Source organism: Triturus cristatus, chromosome 12 (genome assembly GCF_964204655.1).
Source record: "Triturus cristatus chromosome 12, aTriCri1.1, whole genome shotgun sequence".
NCBI lineage: Eukaryota > Metazoa > Chordata > Amphibia > Caudata > Salamandridae > Triturus > Triturus cristatus.
Genome location: NC_140595.1, coordinates 1,968,571 through 1,987,795, shown reverse-complemented (window position 1 = coordinate 1,987,795; position 19,225 = coordinate 1,968,571). Strand labels below are relative to the sequence as shown.

General features: G+C 48.5%; 1 protein-coding gene across 2 annotated transcripts in view; it reads right to left on the bottom strand.

The window, feature by feature from the left end:
• The window catches only part of ADAMTSL5 (ADAMTS like 5), a 198,657-nt gene that overhangs the window by 88,292 nt on the left and 91,140 nt on the right, over positions 1–19,225 (bottom strand). For both annotated transcript variants that reach the window (XM_085637652.1, XM_085637653.1), the window contains one exon: positions 13,099–13,207. In XM_085637652.1, coding sequence (XP_085493778.1) covers positions 13,099–13,207 — 109 coding nt within the window. The remainder of the gene's footprint in view (positions 1–13,098; positions 13,208–19,225) is intronic.

Genomic DNA, 19,225 nt, shown 5'->3' with positions numbered 1-19,225 from the left:
TATATATATATCACTTTCTTCTCCACATTCGGCAAAATCCACACCGAACAGATGGACACGGACCCAATATAAGTGCCGAGGTGATTTTACTTCACTCCCTTTGTCACCATGACGCGTTTCAGCTCCACAGAGCCTTGTTCACATGACATGTCGGAGCCCAATTCCAGTGCATTTTTTAAAGTGCTAGTGCAATACGTAGGCACATCACATGACCTGCCCAGCAAAGACATAGACAAAATAGTAACAGTTATTGAGCATGTTTGAACAGACATCAATAAATACAAGTCAAATACCCATTTGATACATTTGGTCACGTTTTTTTCATCGTGCTTTTTTTCATGGTTTTTTTGTTGTGAATTGTTCCTCACTTTACTCTTGAATTCTAAAAATGATTATTGGATATAAAATCGATCAGATAAAACCAAAATAGGTGACCCAATGACCAGTAAAATACTGATTATATATATAGTACTGCAACCTTTGCCATTCAATTTCCAATTCCAAGGAACAGACAAATGCGGACCCATAAATCGGTGCTAAGTTGATGATTGGAGCCCCTGCATCCACCGCCATGACGCGTTTCGGCCCACGAGAGGCCTTGATCGCATGCCGATATATATTGTATGGGTGAAATAGCAATCGCGTTTTGTTTCGGATCTCAGGTGTGGCCGCAGGCGCTTGCTGCTGACAAGGGTTCTCTTTTACAGGAGACATTATCTTAAGGCCAGGTCACCTGTGGTTGTGATACACCTCAGGTGGTTTGTTGTTAGGTGCTGTTCCTTTTTCAATAATATTATGAAGTGTTTTGAACTGATATTTCAGTTCTGTTTCGCCATTATGTATTCAGTGTATACACGGCTGTGTGCATGTGTTACACGTGTCTGGTTTAAAAAAAAGAGAGAGGAAAAAACACAAAGAGGTTTTTAGTGTGAGATGCGGTTGCTTCTCTTTCCTCCTTTCCCTTTGGTGCCTCGAGGTGACATTGACTCAAGGTCATGTTCAGGCTGCCGGGCCGTGGCTCTGGTGGCCATGCAGGGACCAGCTTTGCCGATCTTTGCGGTCCAGCAGGGGACATTGGCCAGCGGAATTTCGTGCGTTGTCGGGCCACTCGAGTCTCTGGTGGATGAGACCTTCCACATATATATACATCTTTGTGGCGAGATGTTATACATCTGGCATATTTGATGAAACCTATACCAGATTCGAAGCGGTTTGGTGTCATTTTTTAACATATTTACAATGTATGATGTGACCTTCGGTGCTCATTTTGTTCCAGTAAATATTCTCTGTGCCAGGGAGGTATCATTGTTCTGGTGTATGGATAAGTCTTCGGTTTTGTATTGAGATTCATTCATCCTAGTATAATGGGGACGAGTCCTGGGAGTCCTTATTCATGGATTCTATCAGGACGTTTCTTCGCTGATATTTGTTACAAGGCTCTGATCTTGTTCATGACCCTTTTGGCCCATGAGTTCTCTTTCCCCTTGGGGGATAGATGGTCGTATCTGATAACTCTCAGGTGGTTATTTAGGGATTTCCCCCCTATTTCCCTCAGGACTCGATTTTTTGGGGACTATAGGGTGGGCTATTATTTATATATTCTGTGATAGTGATCACAGGTAGTATTAAGAGCCTGGCTCTTTTCATACTATTCCTACTTACATTAAGTTAGTTGTTGGTTTTGACCAGCTGGTTCTCTTTGAGAACTTTTGTAGGATTGGTTCGCAGACCCTCCTCCAGGGGTGTATAACTATGGTATTTAATTAAAAAGTTAAGGAATCTGCGGCTAGATGTGTCTATCAGATGTACAAGTTACTTACATCGGTAACGTGATATCTGGTCGAAACACCCTCTAGCCGCAGATTCCTTAACCAGTTGTCACTATGTCACATACTGGAGACTCAGAAAACATTTTGTTGTTGTTTCATGGGTCTCATATTGGTATGGCCATAGCTCTCACTTCCATTGGAGATTGGTCTGGAGAGTGGAGGGTGTTCCCCTTTTTAAGGATGGTTCTGCTTCAGGGTGCAGGGCTTCACGAACTCTAAGCATAGTTGATCAATGTGGGATTTTTACCTTAAACCCTTTGGATGGTTTAGCCATTCCATTTCATGTTGTTCGTAAATGGTGTTTTAAATGTTTTTGTTCACTCTGTTTCCACAGCCAGTTTCTAGAGTGACTCCATGTTCTGGCGTGGAAGATTTCACAGGAGAAACTGTTGTCCGTGCGCCGGAGGGGACTTATAAGGCTACACTGACGTCATGGCTGGAGTCAACGTCATCACGGAGCTGCCCGACGCCATCCCCTGGCGCGCAGAGGTACTGCTGAAATATTTCCGAGTCATGACTTGCACCTGGGGAGAATTCAAAAGTTAAGGAATCTGCAGCTAGAGTGTGTCTCTATCAGATATTACGTTCTTGAGGGTGAGTAACTTGTACACCACAACCAAACTCAGTAAAACAAAACAAGGAATGGGTGGAGTGCTTGAAATAATCTTCGCCACTGATAATTACTCTGGCCACATTCCAGTCCATTGTTTCTTAGCTCCAAACTACTAGCTGAACTACCCAGCAAACTCCCCTTTGATATGTTTCAGCCTTTGCTGGGCTTCTTCTTCAGTGGATGTAGCCTCAGACAATGAGACAGCGAGCTCGGACCATACAACTGTCTGTACACCACTTGCACAAACAAAAACAGTAAGCAAAAAACACTATAACGTAGCAGTACCACCAATGACAAAAATGGGAGATTTACTCTAAAAGAAATATATCTTCAAATATTTAATAAAACTTCGACAGGATAAAAATGCAGAGGAAGAAAGAGAATTTTCAGTAGGCCTGCCGCGTTGGAGACCTGAACATAAACAGGAATACTTTGTTACTTGGAGGTGGTAGGTAGTTATGCGCTCAGTTACTTGTGAAAACCGCTCCGGATGTTATCGTACTGTCAGTGAGTACTTTCATTCTTACAGAAGCTTGGTGGGTACTTGAGTACATGATACTTGCCGAAGCGTATCGTGGCATTATACAGCAGACGATAAGTATAGTTGGGAATGTGCAGAAGCTGGGCAGGGCATAACACAGGCAACATGTATTCAGGCTATGCAGGAGTCAGGTACTCGAGAATTCAGATGCTCTTAGAAAGTCGACAGGGTTCTCGAGTTCTCTGCTTTTCCGAAGCAGAGCCGAGCACAGACTGTGAGTACTCAGTAATGTGCAGAGGTCTGACAAGTGGAAGCCTGGAAGGTAATGGTCAGCATGGATCAGGTGCTTGTATTCTTGGAGCAGCAGGTCAAGGCATTGTCCCACAGTCAGTGAATAGTGGCCTACTTGCAGACTTCCTGCGCTCTTATCCTACAGTGAGTATTCAGGTACTTGCAGAAGCCTGATAGGATAATACCCTTTTGAAAGTGATCAGAAGCCAGGCATTGTCCAGCATTGAAGTTCAGTCACTTGCAGAAGCAGGTCAGTGCATCCATTCACAGACGGTGTCTACTCAGGTGCTTGCAGTATCCTGGCAGGACCTCATCCCGCAGCGGGTTCTCTGTTACCTGCACAAGCTTGGTAGGAAGTCATCCTGCTGACAGTGAGCACTCAAGTACTTGTAGAAGCCTCTCAGAGTACTGTCCAGCATAGAGTGAGAATGTGGGTACTTACAGAAGTGGATCAGTAAGGCATTCTACAGACTGTGTGTCCCCCGCTACTTGCAGAGGACTGGCATGGACAGTGAGCCCTGAGATGCTTGCGGAAACCTGAGATGGCCTTGTCCAGCATAGAGCCCATACTTAATTACTTGCAGAATCCAGGCATGTATTATGGAGCAGAAAGTTAGTACTCTGTTAATTTTAGAAGCCAGGTAGGTATTACGCAGCAGGAAGTTAGTACTCAGGTACTTGCAGAAGCTGAGCAGAGCATTATTCCCCAGTCAGTGAGCACAGAGTTACTTGCAAAGCAGAGTGGGACATTGGTCTACTGACAATGAGCATGATTCCACAGTGAGCACCAAGATACTTACAGCAGCAGAGTGAGGCATTATTCGACAGACAGTGAGCATGGAGGTACTTGCAGAAGCTGACAGGACATTAATCCAGAAACAGTGAGTACTCAGGTACTTGCTGATACCTGAGAGGGTGTTGTCCAGCCTAGAGCACATACTTGATTACTTGCAGAAGCCAGGCAGGTGTTACCAAGCAGAGAGTTAGTACTCAGGTACTTGCAAAGCCAGGAAGGATATGTTCATGGCATGTGTAGCTGTAGCTAGACATGCTGTGCATACTCCTGCCATCTAGTGTTGGGCTTTGACGTGTACAGCTTGTTTTTGATCAAAGAAATTATTTTTAGTCACTTGATATAGAGACTGTTCTCATATACAGTATTACGCATGAACATCTGCTCTATAGTTAGATTGTTTTCTTCCGCCATCGGGTTCGGACCTGCTACTTCGAGGCTCTGAATCGGCGTCACGTGACAGACTTTGTCGGGCCTCCCGAGTGATCTCCTTTTCCGATAGTTAAAGAACAATCTGTGCACCTGTTCCTTCCATTAACGATGCCATAGTCGACGTTTTCTGCTTCGAAGGGGATTTCCTCGAGCTAGGGCACTCTCAGACTGGGCCTTCTTCACCTCTGCTCGCCTTCGAGAATGGTTGCAGCGTAATGGAAAAGATACCTTTCAGATACTGTCCACAGTGCCACTCCAAGTACTCCTGGACAGACCAGCACACTGTCTGCAACCTGTGTGTTTCCCCAGAACACAATGAGTGTAGGAAAGTAGGATCTGCTTCTTATGGTTGCCCCCACTTTTTGCTTCGTGTGATACTGTTTTTGTCTAGTCTGACTGGGATCCTGCTAATCAGGACCCCTGCCTATCTGCTTTCTCCCTAAACTGTTATGTCATGTACTTAGGTACACTCCAGATTGGACACTGGGGTACCCTTGTCAGTACCTAATATATGGTACCCAGGTACTCAGGGCATAGGTACCCCAGAGGCCTCCCACGGAACTACAGGTCTGCCAGTGCAGCCTGTGTAAGTTGGTGCTTGCACCACTTACTTTAGATATAAGTTTACTATGGGGTCACTGCACTTAAAACCTATAAGTCACCCCTCTAGCCGGCCTTTACAATCCTGAGGGCAGGGTGCTTGGTTCTAAGTGAGAGGGTGCTACTGCATGAGCAGAACACCCCTGCGGCCTACGGAGTCCATTCTACCGGGTTGTCAGTGTATCAGCCTTTTAAGACAAATAGGGTGGCATTATGCGATTGCGTACTGATCAACTCTAAAACGGCTTAGAGTAACCCTATCGTGTTTGGTGTCAAAAATTGTGGAATCATACCCCCACACCGGTAGCCAGTGTTGGAGGTATGATTCCAGCCCTCAGAAGCAAGCTTCGTGGGTTCCTGGTGTTCCCGGTACCAGTCTTCTAGTCTCGGGCAGTGCAAAATGGTTGCTGCCAACCAGAGACACATTTCTGCCCTCCTGCTGCTGAGCCAAGCTTGAGCAGAGGAAGGTGGAACAATAGGCATCCTGTCACAGGGAGGTGTGACCACCTCCCAGATAGAATTTAGTGTATTAGGGCTGGGTGGGTGCGCTTGCCAGCGACCGAAAGTCTGCATGAGGGGCACATTTGGTGTCCCTGTGCATAGTCCAGTTCAAACCAGTCCTGGGAGCCGTTGGCTCCTGCTCTCGTACGAAACTGGACAAAGGACATCGGAGTAACCTCCCCACTGTCCAGACCCCACCCTGGGAGGGTCCCCTGAATATGTCCAACCCTGTCCCGTGGGTACAAAAGTGCTTGCCTGGCTGTAGGACCCTAGATTCGACGGGGACAAGATTCTGAACCAGAAACCACTGAACTTCGACTGTCTGGATACTCTGGACTTCATTTGTGCCCGACTTTGTCTCCCACTTTGTCCAAAGCATCATCTGTACCCGTGCACCATATAGGCTCCTTGCAGGACCTGTGGAGCATCAAGGACAACCGAAGACATCTCCCTTGGAGTGAAGGAGTCACTCCCCTGCAACCGCAGGCACCACAGCTTGATTGACCAGTCTGCTGCTACTGAGCTCCTACGGGCTCCAAAGGCTTCAGCAACACAGGAGGTGGGTTTCTACGTCCCTCGAGGTCCGAGCTGCCCTCTCACCGAGTTTGAGGTCAGAATTCCTTGTGGGGGCTGCAATATCCATACAGTTGCATATGCTTGTTGCTGTTTCCCGTGCAAGTGTATTGGGCACGGTGTAGCCCCAACCTCTGGCACCATTTCCTACAAAGAACTCCGGCCTCCTCGCACGTAGTGCTCCGTGGGCTGCTGCTTTGTGAAAAATGCCCGAGGTCCTCTTGCAACTCCTGTGACTCCGGCCTGTGAGTCAATTTGAGGGTCAACTTTACTTTTCTTGGGCTCCCCTGGTTGCTCCAGGTTTGCCCTGACTCCCCTGACTTTGGTGAGTCTCCTGGACCTTGCTGGTCTGAACCGTAACCTTTCTTGACCTTCTGCGTGGGTTACAGTTACATCCTTCGTGGGACAGCTCGTATCCAGCTCCAGGTCATCCTCGACGTCTCCTGGTCCCCGTGGCTGCAGAGTCAAGAACCCACTCAATGCACCTGCAGCACCCGACATCGGTGGGCATTCGTCTACTGAGCCCCTGGTCACCCCTGAGTGACCCAGACTCTGTCCCCTCTGCTTTCAGGTACCTTCCGACAAGAATCCACCTTTGGATTCCAACTGACACTTTTCTTCCTTCCAGCAGTGGCTCTTCTTCGAAGTCCCCCATTGAGATCGACTGCGGTTCCCGAAGCCACTTCAGACCTATGCACCCGGCTTCCCTGGGTTAGGTAACTCTGGACTACGGTATCCACGGGTGGGGTATCTCTCCAACCTCCTAACTTCCACGGGGTTTCTTCGAAGTCCATTGGTAAGGGTCCTTAAACATTAGTACTTCAACCGCGACTTCCCCATAGAATTGTACGCAGTTCGCGGTCGGGTTCCCGCACTGCACCCGTCCTCCGTGGGGTCCTTACTTACTCACCTTGGGTGGTTCCTTGGGGTCCCAGCGATTATACATCCTCTAGAGACTGTCCTGGCTCGAGTCGTGGTTCTTAAACCACTATTTTAGTATATGGTCTGGTCTCCCCCCTGGAGCCCACTGTCTACTAGTGCTATTTACTATTGTTTCTGTGCTACAGTATTGTGTGCTTTGTGAGTATCTTTGTGTAGAAGATACTGTGTCGTACTAGAGAGTGTTATATTAATAAATACATATTTTTATAACTACTGTGTGGTTCTCATTTCATTTAGCTAATACTACAAGGTTGCATTCTGGTAAAACAAGCTGCTTTACATTCCTTTAAGACTAAGCCTGAAGGCTGCTCTCCACAGCTACCACTTGGATAGCTTTCTAAGGTTATCTTTCACCTCTTAAATCACCATAGGGATTGTTTGGACTGGTGCACGGTGCCCACCTTAATTAGTGGACAGCGAATACCAGGCCAACTTCTCACAATGAGGCTGCCTGCTCCGCCTTCCTTGCATTCAGGTCCAAGAAAAACACCCAGAATCGTTGGGACCGATGTATCGCACAACGTGCAATGGAGCAACGAAGGGGCGAGGAAATCCCTGATATGTACTGAGAAGATGTCTAACAAGAGGAAGCTGAAGAGGAAATAATTGCCAGGCAAGTAACAGCATTCAGCCCGAAGCCAGAGTCGATATCAGAGTCTGAATACCAAGATCCGCAGTCTGCTTCGATGCAGCAATACGGTGGCTATGCAGTGAGTACCGCATCTGAACAAGGCACTCACGCCCCTCCGGGTTGCCGGACTTCCAGCCCGCGTTCTCCATTAATCGCATTGCCACTGCTTTCGAGGGATGCTCAGCATCGATCCACAGACTTCTAAGCCTACTCCAGCACCGAGTCAGCACTCTGATAGCAAACCCTTCACGATTTTCTACAACATCTTTGACACAGATAGACACTTCGGAGCCGAAATACTCATCAGCACGAAAACGCTTTGAGCTTAAGGCTAAGCTCAACACTGAAACCTGTATCAGAGTCAAAACAGGCACCGACAGGGAAACCGATTTCAGAACTGAAACAAGCATCGAGCTCGAAGATAACTTGGAAGTCCAGACAGCTATGAAACATAGTCGTCCCTCTACAGAGGACTCAGAGGTACAGGAGACTATTCTTGAATGTCTGCAAGAGGATCTTGACTCTCGCCAACGGCATCTGGGTTTTCATCCTCATACAGTATAAATTATCACCAAGCCTCCACTCAAATCCAGCAGAACTCGCCTTTGAGGAACAAATAACAATGGAGCCTATACCACCTCATAAGCAGAAAAAAGACATGACAGTGGTACGAGCCACCTAGAACCCACCATCTGCTTACCCTTCGCTTCCCCCTAAACCCCCTACTCCACCCCCTCCACTGCCATCGCCTCCCCCACCTCCACAACAAACCCCATCACCACAGTGGTCTTACCACTCATACTATGGGGAAGGTAGCCCACTCCCCTCCCATCCATGGGAGGACTATGCAGTGTTACCTCCAGACTCCAGACGATCCAGACTTGTACCCGGTAAAGCCTTCTCCCGCTGATGACGCCACCTCGCACCATGAGGTCGTCAGAGGGCAGCTTATTTCCACAAGGTAGACCTTCATTCAATGCAAGAAGCGAATGATTTTTTTGTATGACCCTCTCACACACACACATATAAAGGGCCAACCAGTTCCTGCCAATAGTTAAAGGCATGCTCAAGACAACACAGGAAGTGTTCAAAGAGCTTGTAAAGGCCAGAGTAGTTACACCAAGGGTCAGTAAAAATTCAAGCCTTTGCCTTCTGACCCACCATACATTACTGGTCAGATCCCACCAGACTCGCTAGTAGTCCATGCTGCACGTAAAAAAGGTAGCGCACAAGACATCGGGAATGCCCCATCCCCGGATAAGGAAAGCAAAACATGTGATGCAGCAGGGAAGAGAGTTCAAGCACAATCTGCAACCCATTGGTGAATTGCCAATTCTGTTGGGCTCTAGGCAAGGTATGATCGTGTCCACGGGGATGAGATGGGAGAGCTTACACAGCATCTACCAGACCAAAACAAACAAAGAGCAAAGGAAATAGTATTAGAAGACCAAACCATCTCTCATACATCCATTTGGTATGCCTTGACGTGGCAGACACTGCTGCAAGAGGGGTTAACTCGAGCATCCTTATTAGGAGGAATGTCTGTCTTTGAATCTTCGGATTTATGCTGAAAGTTCAACAGCCGCTGATTAACTTAATGTTTGATGGAGAACATCTTTTTGGCCCTCAAGTTTAGCAGACGCTGGAGAAAATCAAAAGAAAGATACCGACCCTGCTAAGGCAATGGGAGCTTTACAGTCTCCATCGGCTTGAACCAATTTTTGACGCCCATAGTTTAGCAGGGATTCCAGCACCACTTCCCGGAGGTGCACACCTCTTATCAAAGGCAGCAACCACACACCCCACCTACTAGGGGATCTTCAGGTAGTCATAAAGAGGGACTAACAACACAGGCAGAGGTAGAGGAGCAGCGGCTAAATCTGCCGCCCTCAGCAGGCAGTGACTTCCTTTCTATTCTGCCCTGCTACACAAATCTGTCGGGGGAAGTCTGCAGGGGTTTCTACCACAATGGCGCAATATCACTTCCGATCACTGGGCCCTAGATATTGTGGAGCACTGGCATTGCAGAAACTCACTCAACACCGTCAAACATGGCACCAAGACCATACTCCTTCTCCCCTCAACATCTCTGTCTTCTCAAAGAGGAAGTAAAGCTCTATTACAAAGAGGAGCCAGCGCCACAACGCCACAGAAACTAGGGGGTGTACTCACTGTATTTCCTCATCCCCAAAAATGGAAGGTTCTCTCAGCCCATCCTAGACCTGTGGCCTCTCAACAAGTACCTCAAATCAGAGCATTTCAACATAGTTACACTCCAAGATGTCACACCGCTCCTACGACAAGGTGACTTCATGACCATCCTGGATGTAAAGGACGCCTGCTTCTACATACCAATCCACCCAGCACATTGGTGTTACCTCATGTTTGTGGTAAATGGCCTACATTAGCAATTCAAAGTTCTATCCTTTGGGGTCACTCGGGCACCCAGGGTCTTCACAAAATGTTTAGTTGCAGTCAGAGTTCACGTATGAAGGAGCAGCGTCCACATCTTTTGTCTGATAAAAAGCACAAGCAAACAGCAATGTCTTGCTCACACACAGAGACCGTTGGAGCTACTCCACAATCTGGGCTTTATCATACTCCTGGGAAAATCCCATCTACAGCCATTACAAATTCAGCCCTTTCTAGGGACAGTCCTAAACTCAGTGACTGAGTGACAGGGAAAGCCTAATCCTGTCCCGCTCGAATCCAAGCTTTTCAGTCTCTGCTGCCTTTTTTTCAGCCAAATCGTCAAATACCAGTTTGTAAAGTGATATGCCTGTTAGGTCTAAACTGGGGTGGCATGGTGAGCAAAAGAATGATGGATTTAACCTAGATCTCTTGACTGGGGGTGAATGTTTTGATTTGTTCTGCATTACATCCATCAATTGTGTGCCGTTAGGAATCACAAATCTTGCATCGCCATTGTAGCGCATACTTGCCTTCAAATGCATCCACTCCAACAGAGCTTAGAATGGTCACAAGCGGACGGTCGCTTGGAGGATCTAGTGTTGTTAAAGGCCAGTGCATATCATGCTGTAAAGTTGTTGAACAGCGAAAATTTGCAACAGGCCTTTTCAAGACCCTATTCCACAGGTGAACATTACCACAGATGCACGCCTCACAGGCTTGGGAGCACACCTACAAAACATGATTGTTCAACATCTGTGGACTCCCCTACAACAAACATCACACGTAAACTACCTGGAGTTGTTAGCAATTCAAATAGCCCTCAAGATATGTTCATGCCACACTCATCACAAAACAGACAATATGACTGCTATGTACTACCTTCACAAACAAGGCTGCACTCACTTGCCTCAACTGTCCATGTGAGCATAAAGCATTTGGCGATGGGTGATACACCACAAAGTCCACCTTTTAGCAGAGCATCTACCGGGAGTGGACAACAACTTTGCAGACTTGCTTAGCAGGACACAGCAACAAGTCCAGGAGGGAGAACTCCACCCTCAAATCCTACTCCCAAACTTCCAAATGTGGGATTTTTCCGACATAGTCCTGTTAGCAGTCTCCAAAAACATGAAATATCCAAGCCTCGCCTCCAGATTCCCATACCCACAGTCCGAAGGAAATGCGCTATGGATGAATGGGCCTACGCTTATCCGCCTCCCCCACTACTCCATATGTGTTCAGAGATCTACGGCAAACCTCCCTCACACTAACTCTGGTTCCTCCCACATGGGCCTGACAGCCCTGCTTCCCTGCTCTACTTGAGCTCTCTCTAGTTTCCCATCAAATCTCCCTTAGAAGATGGACCTGCTCACGCAACATCAGGGAACACTAAGGCATCCCAATCCAAGGCAACTCAACTTAGACATTTGGCTCCTGAAATCCTAGAATTTGGGCAGCTTAATATACCCCTTGAGTGCATGGATATACTCGGAGAAGCCCATCTCCCCGCCACTGGTACTTGTTATGCAGTAGGGTGGTAAACTGCTGTGTTCCTAAACAGACCAATCCTCTAAAACCCCAAGTAGAGGTCATTGTCTGCTACCTTTTTAACTTGCAACGCTCACGACTAGCTTACACAAGTACTCCTTTACTAGTGGCTGCAGTAGCAGCATACTTGCAGAACAGGGGACACCCATGCCTCTTTAGGCCCCTGTAATTAAGGTTTTCATGGAAGGGTTGAAAAGAGTCACCCCTCCCAGTCTACCACCAACACCATCCTGGAATATTAATATAGTACTCACAAGATTAATGGGGACCCCTTTTGAGCCCCTTCATTCTTGTCCTTTGCAATTTCTATCATTAAAAGTAGCCTTCTTAGTCACCATTACCTCCCTTAGAGGGGTAAGTGAGATTCAAGTGTTAACTTTTTTCAAAGTACATTCTGACAAGTTAGTTATTTGAACCCACCCAAAGTTCCTACCTAAAGCAATATCTTCTTTTCACCTCAACCAAACCATAGAATTACCAGCTTTCTTTCCACACCCAACAGCAGTAACAGAACAGGACTTCATACACTAGATATGAAAAGAGCCCTTATGTATTACATAGCTAGGACACAGACATTTTGTAAAAATCAAAAGTTATTTGTTGCCTTCTCCAAACCTTGTAGTGGGACAGCTATTTCAAAGCAGGGAATTGCTCACTGGCTAGTCAGGTGTATTCAGACATGCTCAGCCAAAGCCAAAAGGTAGCTCTTAGCACCTCCAAGGCCACACTCTACTAGGAAAAAAGCAGCTTCAGTGGCTTTTTTAGCCTACATACCAATTACGGACGCCTGTACAGCTGCTACTTGGACCATGCTACACACTTTTGCTAAACACGTGGACGTACTAGCAAAACAGCAGTCCCAGGTGGGACAAACTGTTCTTCGTACACTCTTTCACTGTTCTGCAACATCCACCGACTAGCCGAAACCTTATAGTGGAAACTGCTTTCTAATCTGTGCAGAGCATTTGTATCTACAGCTAGACATGCCACAAACGCAATATGTTACGTACCCTGTAGACATCTGTTTGTGGCATGTAGTGCTGTAGATTCACATGATCCACCCTCCTCCCTGGAAGCCCCAGGTTGTTGCAGATACTTTACTTCCTTTTTTATTTTGTCTTTCTTATTACATGAACATCCTTATGCTTCACTTTACTCTCTATCCTACACCCGCTGAACAAGAAAACTATTTAACTATTCAGCCGATGTTCATGCACAATACTGCATAAGGGAGGAGTCAATATACCTTATGGCTCAAAAACCTTTCTTCGAACAAAAACAAGTTGAATACGTCCCAGCCCAACACTAGATGGCAGTAATATGCACAGCATTTCAATCTACAGCTCTACATGCCACAAACAGATGTCTACAGGGTAAGTAACATATTCCGTATTATCTATCCCAGCAGCCAAGATGTACTTGAGTGCTTGTGGAGTCTCTGCAAGGCGTTACCTGCAAGGAAAGGCACCCATTCATATCTCTCCTGGCTCCCCAGGACTGGCTTTGAATTGTAGAGGGCACACTGCATGGCTCGAAATGGAATGACATCTGGAGGGCATGCCTGCAGGGAAGCGAGAAGAGAGGGTGGCATGAGAGGTATCCACATTCTAGGTAAAGCCCTCAGAAAAAACATGCCCCGAAATATGAGCCAGCAGTCACACTGGACCAGGAAGAGTGTTCTGGCACAATGCCACGAGAATATCTTCCCTCGACGCCAATGATACTTAAATACACCCGATCTCTAGGACAATGCACCTGCGTGCTCCACCTCCCCACCGGGGGATATGATACAGAAGAACACCTTACCCTTTGGGGCACTACTGTCTGTATATTGACCTTCCCCAGGTAGGTACGCAGTACACTGCCAGTTCAATGTTTCTGAAGCACATAGAAGGTTGCCACTTCAGTGTTGCCCGAAACATGCAGCAGGCTGCCAGTTCAGTGTTAACATGGAGTGTGCAGTAAGCTTCTAGTCAAATATTACTCAAATGGTGCAATAAATTGCCAGTTTAATCGTGTAAGGAGCGCAGTAGTTGTGCATCAGGCTGCTAGTGTAACGCTGCCTGGGTTCTGCAGTTACAAAACGGTACAAAAGGGGGTGATGATGGTCCAGGGAAGACATGGCTTGGCAGTTCGGGCTGGACTGTTCCCATGAGGCACAGGGTCAGACTGGTTTGCATATAGCCATGTCTGAACTGGGGTGGTGGAGTGAGCTAAAGAATGATGATGGATTAAACCCAGATCAGTTGACTGGGGGTGAGTGTTTGATTCGCTCTAACGCTTCATCCATCATCCCCTTTGGTATCGCTTTGTTCGCCCTAAGTTGGCAGGGTATGCCCAGACGTGGGTCCCTTGCTCACTTTGCCACTGGATTAAAGATAGCCTGGCTGATGAGGGTTATGAACCCGAAACCGGTCCCAGGATGCTTGTGTCCGGTCCAGGGAAAACATGGCTTGGCAGTGTGGGCTGGACTGTTCTCATGAGGCACAGGGTCAGACTGATATGCATATGGACCTGTCTGAACTGTGGTGGCAGCGTGGGCTAAAGAACGATGATGGATCAAACCCAGATCTGTTGACTGGGTGTGAGTGTTTGATTGGTTCTGATGCTCCGTCCATCACCACCCCCTTTTGTACCGCTTTGTTTGCCATAAGTTGGCGGGGTATGCTCAGACGTTGAGTCCCTTGCTCACTTTGCCACTGGATTCAAGCAAGCCTGGCTGAAGACGGCTGAAATGCCAGAAACCGGTCCTAGGAAGCTTGTTTCCGGTCCAGGGAAGACATGGCTTGGCAGTTCGGGCTGGACTGTTCCCATGAGGCACAGGGTCAGACTGATTTGCATATGGCCATGTCTGAACTGGGGTGGCAGATTGGGCTAAAGAACGGTGATGGATTAAACCCAGATCAGTTGAATGGGGGTGAGTGCTTGCAATGTTCAACACTCCGGCCATCATTTCCTTTGGTTTTTGCTCTTGAGTTTAAACCATATGTAAAAAGAACAGTTATTTTTCTAATATGATCTTCGATTTCTTCTTTGAGTGTGTGTCTCATTTATTGCCTCTGTGAATACAACACATGCTTAGCACTGCCCTCTGATAAGCCTAACTGCTCGCCCACACTACCACACAAGAGAGTGTTAGTATTATCTACTTTTGCCTCTGTAAACCAATTGGGCCCTCACTGGACTCTGCGCAGTGTACTTCGTTGTAGTACTCTATACAGAGAGCAGGCTTCCTACAGCAGTGCAGTATACCAGTGTAATGTCGCCTGGGTTGTGCAGCGGGTTAGAAGTTTAATATTTGCTGGGTTGTGTAGCGGGTTACAAGTTTAATATTTCCTGGGTTGTGCAGCAGGTTACCAGATCACAAAAAGGAGGGCCGGGGTAGATTTACAGACCAGCAGGGGTTAACTCCCCAATATACCACTATGAAGCACAACAGAACTCTTGGGTCTTTTGGGAAGGCAGAATAGAGAGAACGCAGAAAAATAAAATGAATTAGCTGCTATGGAGTATTCATTTTAAAGGAGGATTTCCCTCACCCACCATAGATGGCATGCTTATCATCGCGAACCTCCTCGCACCTTGATACCTAGTCACGGTGCGAGCTACAACCCTCTCACTGAGTAGGACGAGCTCTACAGATTTATCTTGAGAGGTATGATAAGCATCCTATAATGTGCTCAGAGTGATGAGGTAAGCAGAGCATAAACAAGGAAAAAATGTGAGCAGAATACTGACTACATGGTACACAGAATTCTTTATTAGTGCGTCCCTGGGCCAAGAATAAAAATAACAGGATACTGCAGGGAAAATGAAACCTACTTACTCGTGTAACTACGAAAGGTCAACATGTTTCTATCTAAGACCCTTGAAAGATGTGTTGTGGCATTCATCAGGATCTGTAGTGAGAGTGCTCAAAAACAAGATTTAGAATAATGTGAAGTATATTCAAAACCGTCTAGTGGTCCTTACACAATCCAAGCGATAGAGGAAAGGGGATCCATTTGCGGTCACCTGCAGACGTCGGGCGTAGCGCCTCATCTGAGGCCCTGGCGTGGAGCACAGGGTATAGTCTGCCCCATAACAGCTGATTTGTGCAGCCGCCACTATTGCTTGGACTGAGGGCAGCACACAGAGAAAGAGGAATATGCCTCCGAGGTTCGCTTTTGGTACTGAATGCAAAGCAGGCATCCTAGCACCATGGCGCAAGGCTGTCAAAATGGCCCAAGCCCTGGGGAAAAGGCAGGAATTTTCCATATTGCCTGAAACACGGCTCATTCTTGCTCTTTCACTGTCTCGCAGCACAGCACAGTGCTGCGTGACTATTTCATAATTAGGTCCCCAGATTTGAGTCCCGGTGCTGGCTCAACATCCTGTGCAGGGCTCGAAAAATCCACTCTCCCGCTCGCTATGGCGAGCCAGATTTAATCAGGACAAGCTATTTATAGAGCCTACTTGCCCTTTATGGCGAGCTGAAATCTTGTAACTTGAGTCACAGAAAGAAAAGTAGATGAAGGGAAAGAAACTGATTTTTGACCTCTGTCTCTAAAAGTGGAGCAAATGTGATAAGATAACAAGATGTAAAGGCCTCTTTACTGCTCACAAAGTGACTGACTTGTCCTCACCCGCCCCAGCTGCAGAACAAATACAATGATAATAACCTTCAGTTATTATCATTTGATTTTTCCTTTGTTACACAGCTTAAAAGTAGTGAGGCGACGCTCCTCCGCCTTAACGGAGGAGCCGCCACTGCGTGGTACACGTGCATTGCCCCTGTGCGGAGGGTGCCTACGGCCCGCACCAGCATGCACCTGTGGTTACCAGTGCTCACTGCGACCCCCGCCCCGCAGCCACCCGCAGAGACAGAATATCTACCACCTAACTGAGGGTCTCCTCCTTTTCACACCAGTGCCTGCTGTGTGAGGTGCTCAGCTCCTGCCCGTGTGAGGCGCTTGGCGCCTGCCCATGCGAGACGCTCGGTTCCTGCCATGTGAGGCGCTCGGCTCCTGCCAGTGTGAGGTGCTCGACTCCTGCCCGTGTGAGGTGCTCAGCTTCTGCCCGTGTGAGGCGCTCGGCTCCTGCCCGTGTGAGGTCCTCGGCGCCTGCCTGTGTGAAGCGCGCAGCCCCTGCCCGTGTGAGGCGCTCGGCTCCTGCCCGTGTGAGGCGCTCGGCTCCTGCCCATGTGAGGCGCTCGGCTCCTGCCCTTGTGAGGCGCTCGGCTCCTATCCGTGTGAGGCGCTCGTCTCCTGCCCGTGCAAGGCGCTCAGCTCCTGCCGTGCTCGGCGCTCGGCTCCTGCCGTGTGAGGTGCTCGGCGCCTGCCCGTGTGAGGTGCTCGGCTCCTGCCCGTGTGTGGCGCTCGGCTTCTGCCCATGTGAGGCGCTCGGCTTCTGCCCATGTGAGGCGCTCGGCTCCTGCATGTCTGAGGCTCTCAGCTCCTGCCGTGTGAGGCGCGCGGCTCCTGCCGTGTGAGGTGCGCGGCTCCTGCCCGTGTGGGGCGCTCGGCTCCTGCCTGTGTGGGGTGCTCGGCCCCTGCCCGTGTGAGGCGCTTGGCTCCTGCCGTGTGAGGCGCTCGGCTCCTGCCCGTGTGAGGCGCTCGGCTCCTGCCGTGTGAGGAGCACGGCTGCTTCCAGATACCTGAATCTTTACTTTACACTACACTCGTTTCTCTACCTGGGTGCTTGTGGATGTAGTTCAGTTCTTCGCTTTAAAAGTAATGGTTACAGACACACGTTGACGTATTAGGGCAAGAGTGACATCTAGTGGTTACGTTTAGAAGTGCAGGTGCTCGCACACCTTGCTGCTTCGTCACAGTTCAGCAGTTACTCCCCCTCCCTTCTCACACATCTGCGGGGATGGTCAGACGGTACTGCTGTTGGCCACTGTGCTGGACTTCTAACGAGTCTGCCGTGTGCGATGCAGTAGAAATGCTTTGCCAGACAGGACAGAAGGCGCCACCGCCTAGGTTTGCTCCTGGAGCCTGCCCTTCCATCATGAATCCCCCTGCCTAGACACATTTCAGAAGGACCAGTGCTTTAAATGGAAAAAAATAAGTGCAGGTACTCACCAAATTGAGATGTAGACTAGGGGGCGGGGCTTTGGGTGGGGCTAGGGGGCGGAGTTATGGGCAGCGCAAAGGGCTCCAGTGTCAAGAATAAGTTGGTGAGCTATCACTGACCTTGATGAAGAAGGTGGAGGTCCATTTGCGCGCCTTGGTCATTACAGGGGCCACTGGAGTTAAGGGTCCACTTCTAATGAGGGCATCAGTAGTTTAGTTCTACTCCCACCTCCCGAGTCTCCTCTGGAGGATATTCACTTTCCTCGGATTTCTATCAAGAGTGCAGCCTCCTATCACTCTTGTACTTTCTCGTCAGTACTACCTGCCAATGGACTCTTTGGGGCAGATTTACAATAACTGGTGCATCCCTGCATATCAGCAGGGATGCGCCAGTTATTGTGCGTCAGGGTTCCGCCACCATGGATGCGCCGCATTTACAATGCGGCGCACCATGGGGCAAAAACGGACAGATGCGTGACGCATCTGTCCCGTAAAAGTGGCGCATTGCTGGAGTTGCGTCGCAAGCGCAACGCAGCTCCAGCAATGCTCTGTGGGGCCCTATCTTGTTAAGGCTGCGTCAATCCTTAAGCCTGCTTCAGGCAGGCACAGGGTTTTGACGCAGCATGGGCCTAAAAGTGACTGAGTGAAATCTTGTAGATTTCACTCAGCCACTTTTAGGAGACGTTCCTGCGCCGGAACGCCCCCCACCTGCGCAGGAACGCCTACATGTGGCGCAGGGCTTGCGTCACGTTGTAAGTACCCCGCACCATGGCGCAGGATTTGCACCGCCGCTGCGTCACAAAGGTGACGCAACGGCGGCGTAAATGAGGCGCAAGGGGCTTGTAAATCTGCCCCTATATCTGCTGTCTTCTTTGGTGGTGTTTGCAGAAATGAAGGGCTCAATATCCAGAGGCATGGTAAAAAGTAGCGTGTGCAAACTGCACTTCAAACGATTTGCGACCCAGGCTGCATTTTGCAGGCAATTAATGTGCTTATCTGTGACATAGCCGAACGAGGATTCACAGCCGGTGGCAAATCACAGTGTGAGTCGGCCCCCTCCCAAACTTCCTGCCAGCTCTGCATGAATGCCTTCTGAAGGCGTCTCACTTAGCACATTGTAAGGCGAGATTAGCACTCGATCAGAGTGTTTCACGTAAGCGGATCCACTCGTGTCAGCTGTGTTGCGCTTCTTTTTGAAAATGCCAATTTCACTGAACTTGGCTCACATCCCCATAAGTACCGGTACTCTATTTGGACAAAGAGAAGTTCCGGTACTTAGGCACCGAAAATGTAGAAGTGCCAGTACTCAGTACCGGTGAGTACCGGCCCATTTAAAGCACTGAGAAGGACCCCACACGCTGGGCGTGTGCTGTGCACTTCAGCACACATGCAATGCAAGAATCTATTTAGAAACGAACACATTTCCCCTTAGTAATGGCAGCTTCAAGGAGATGTTGGTTTTTTATACAAAGCTTATAGCAGTAGGACGGGCTTTGCGTCAAAGCCTGTGGGTGTGTATGCTG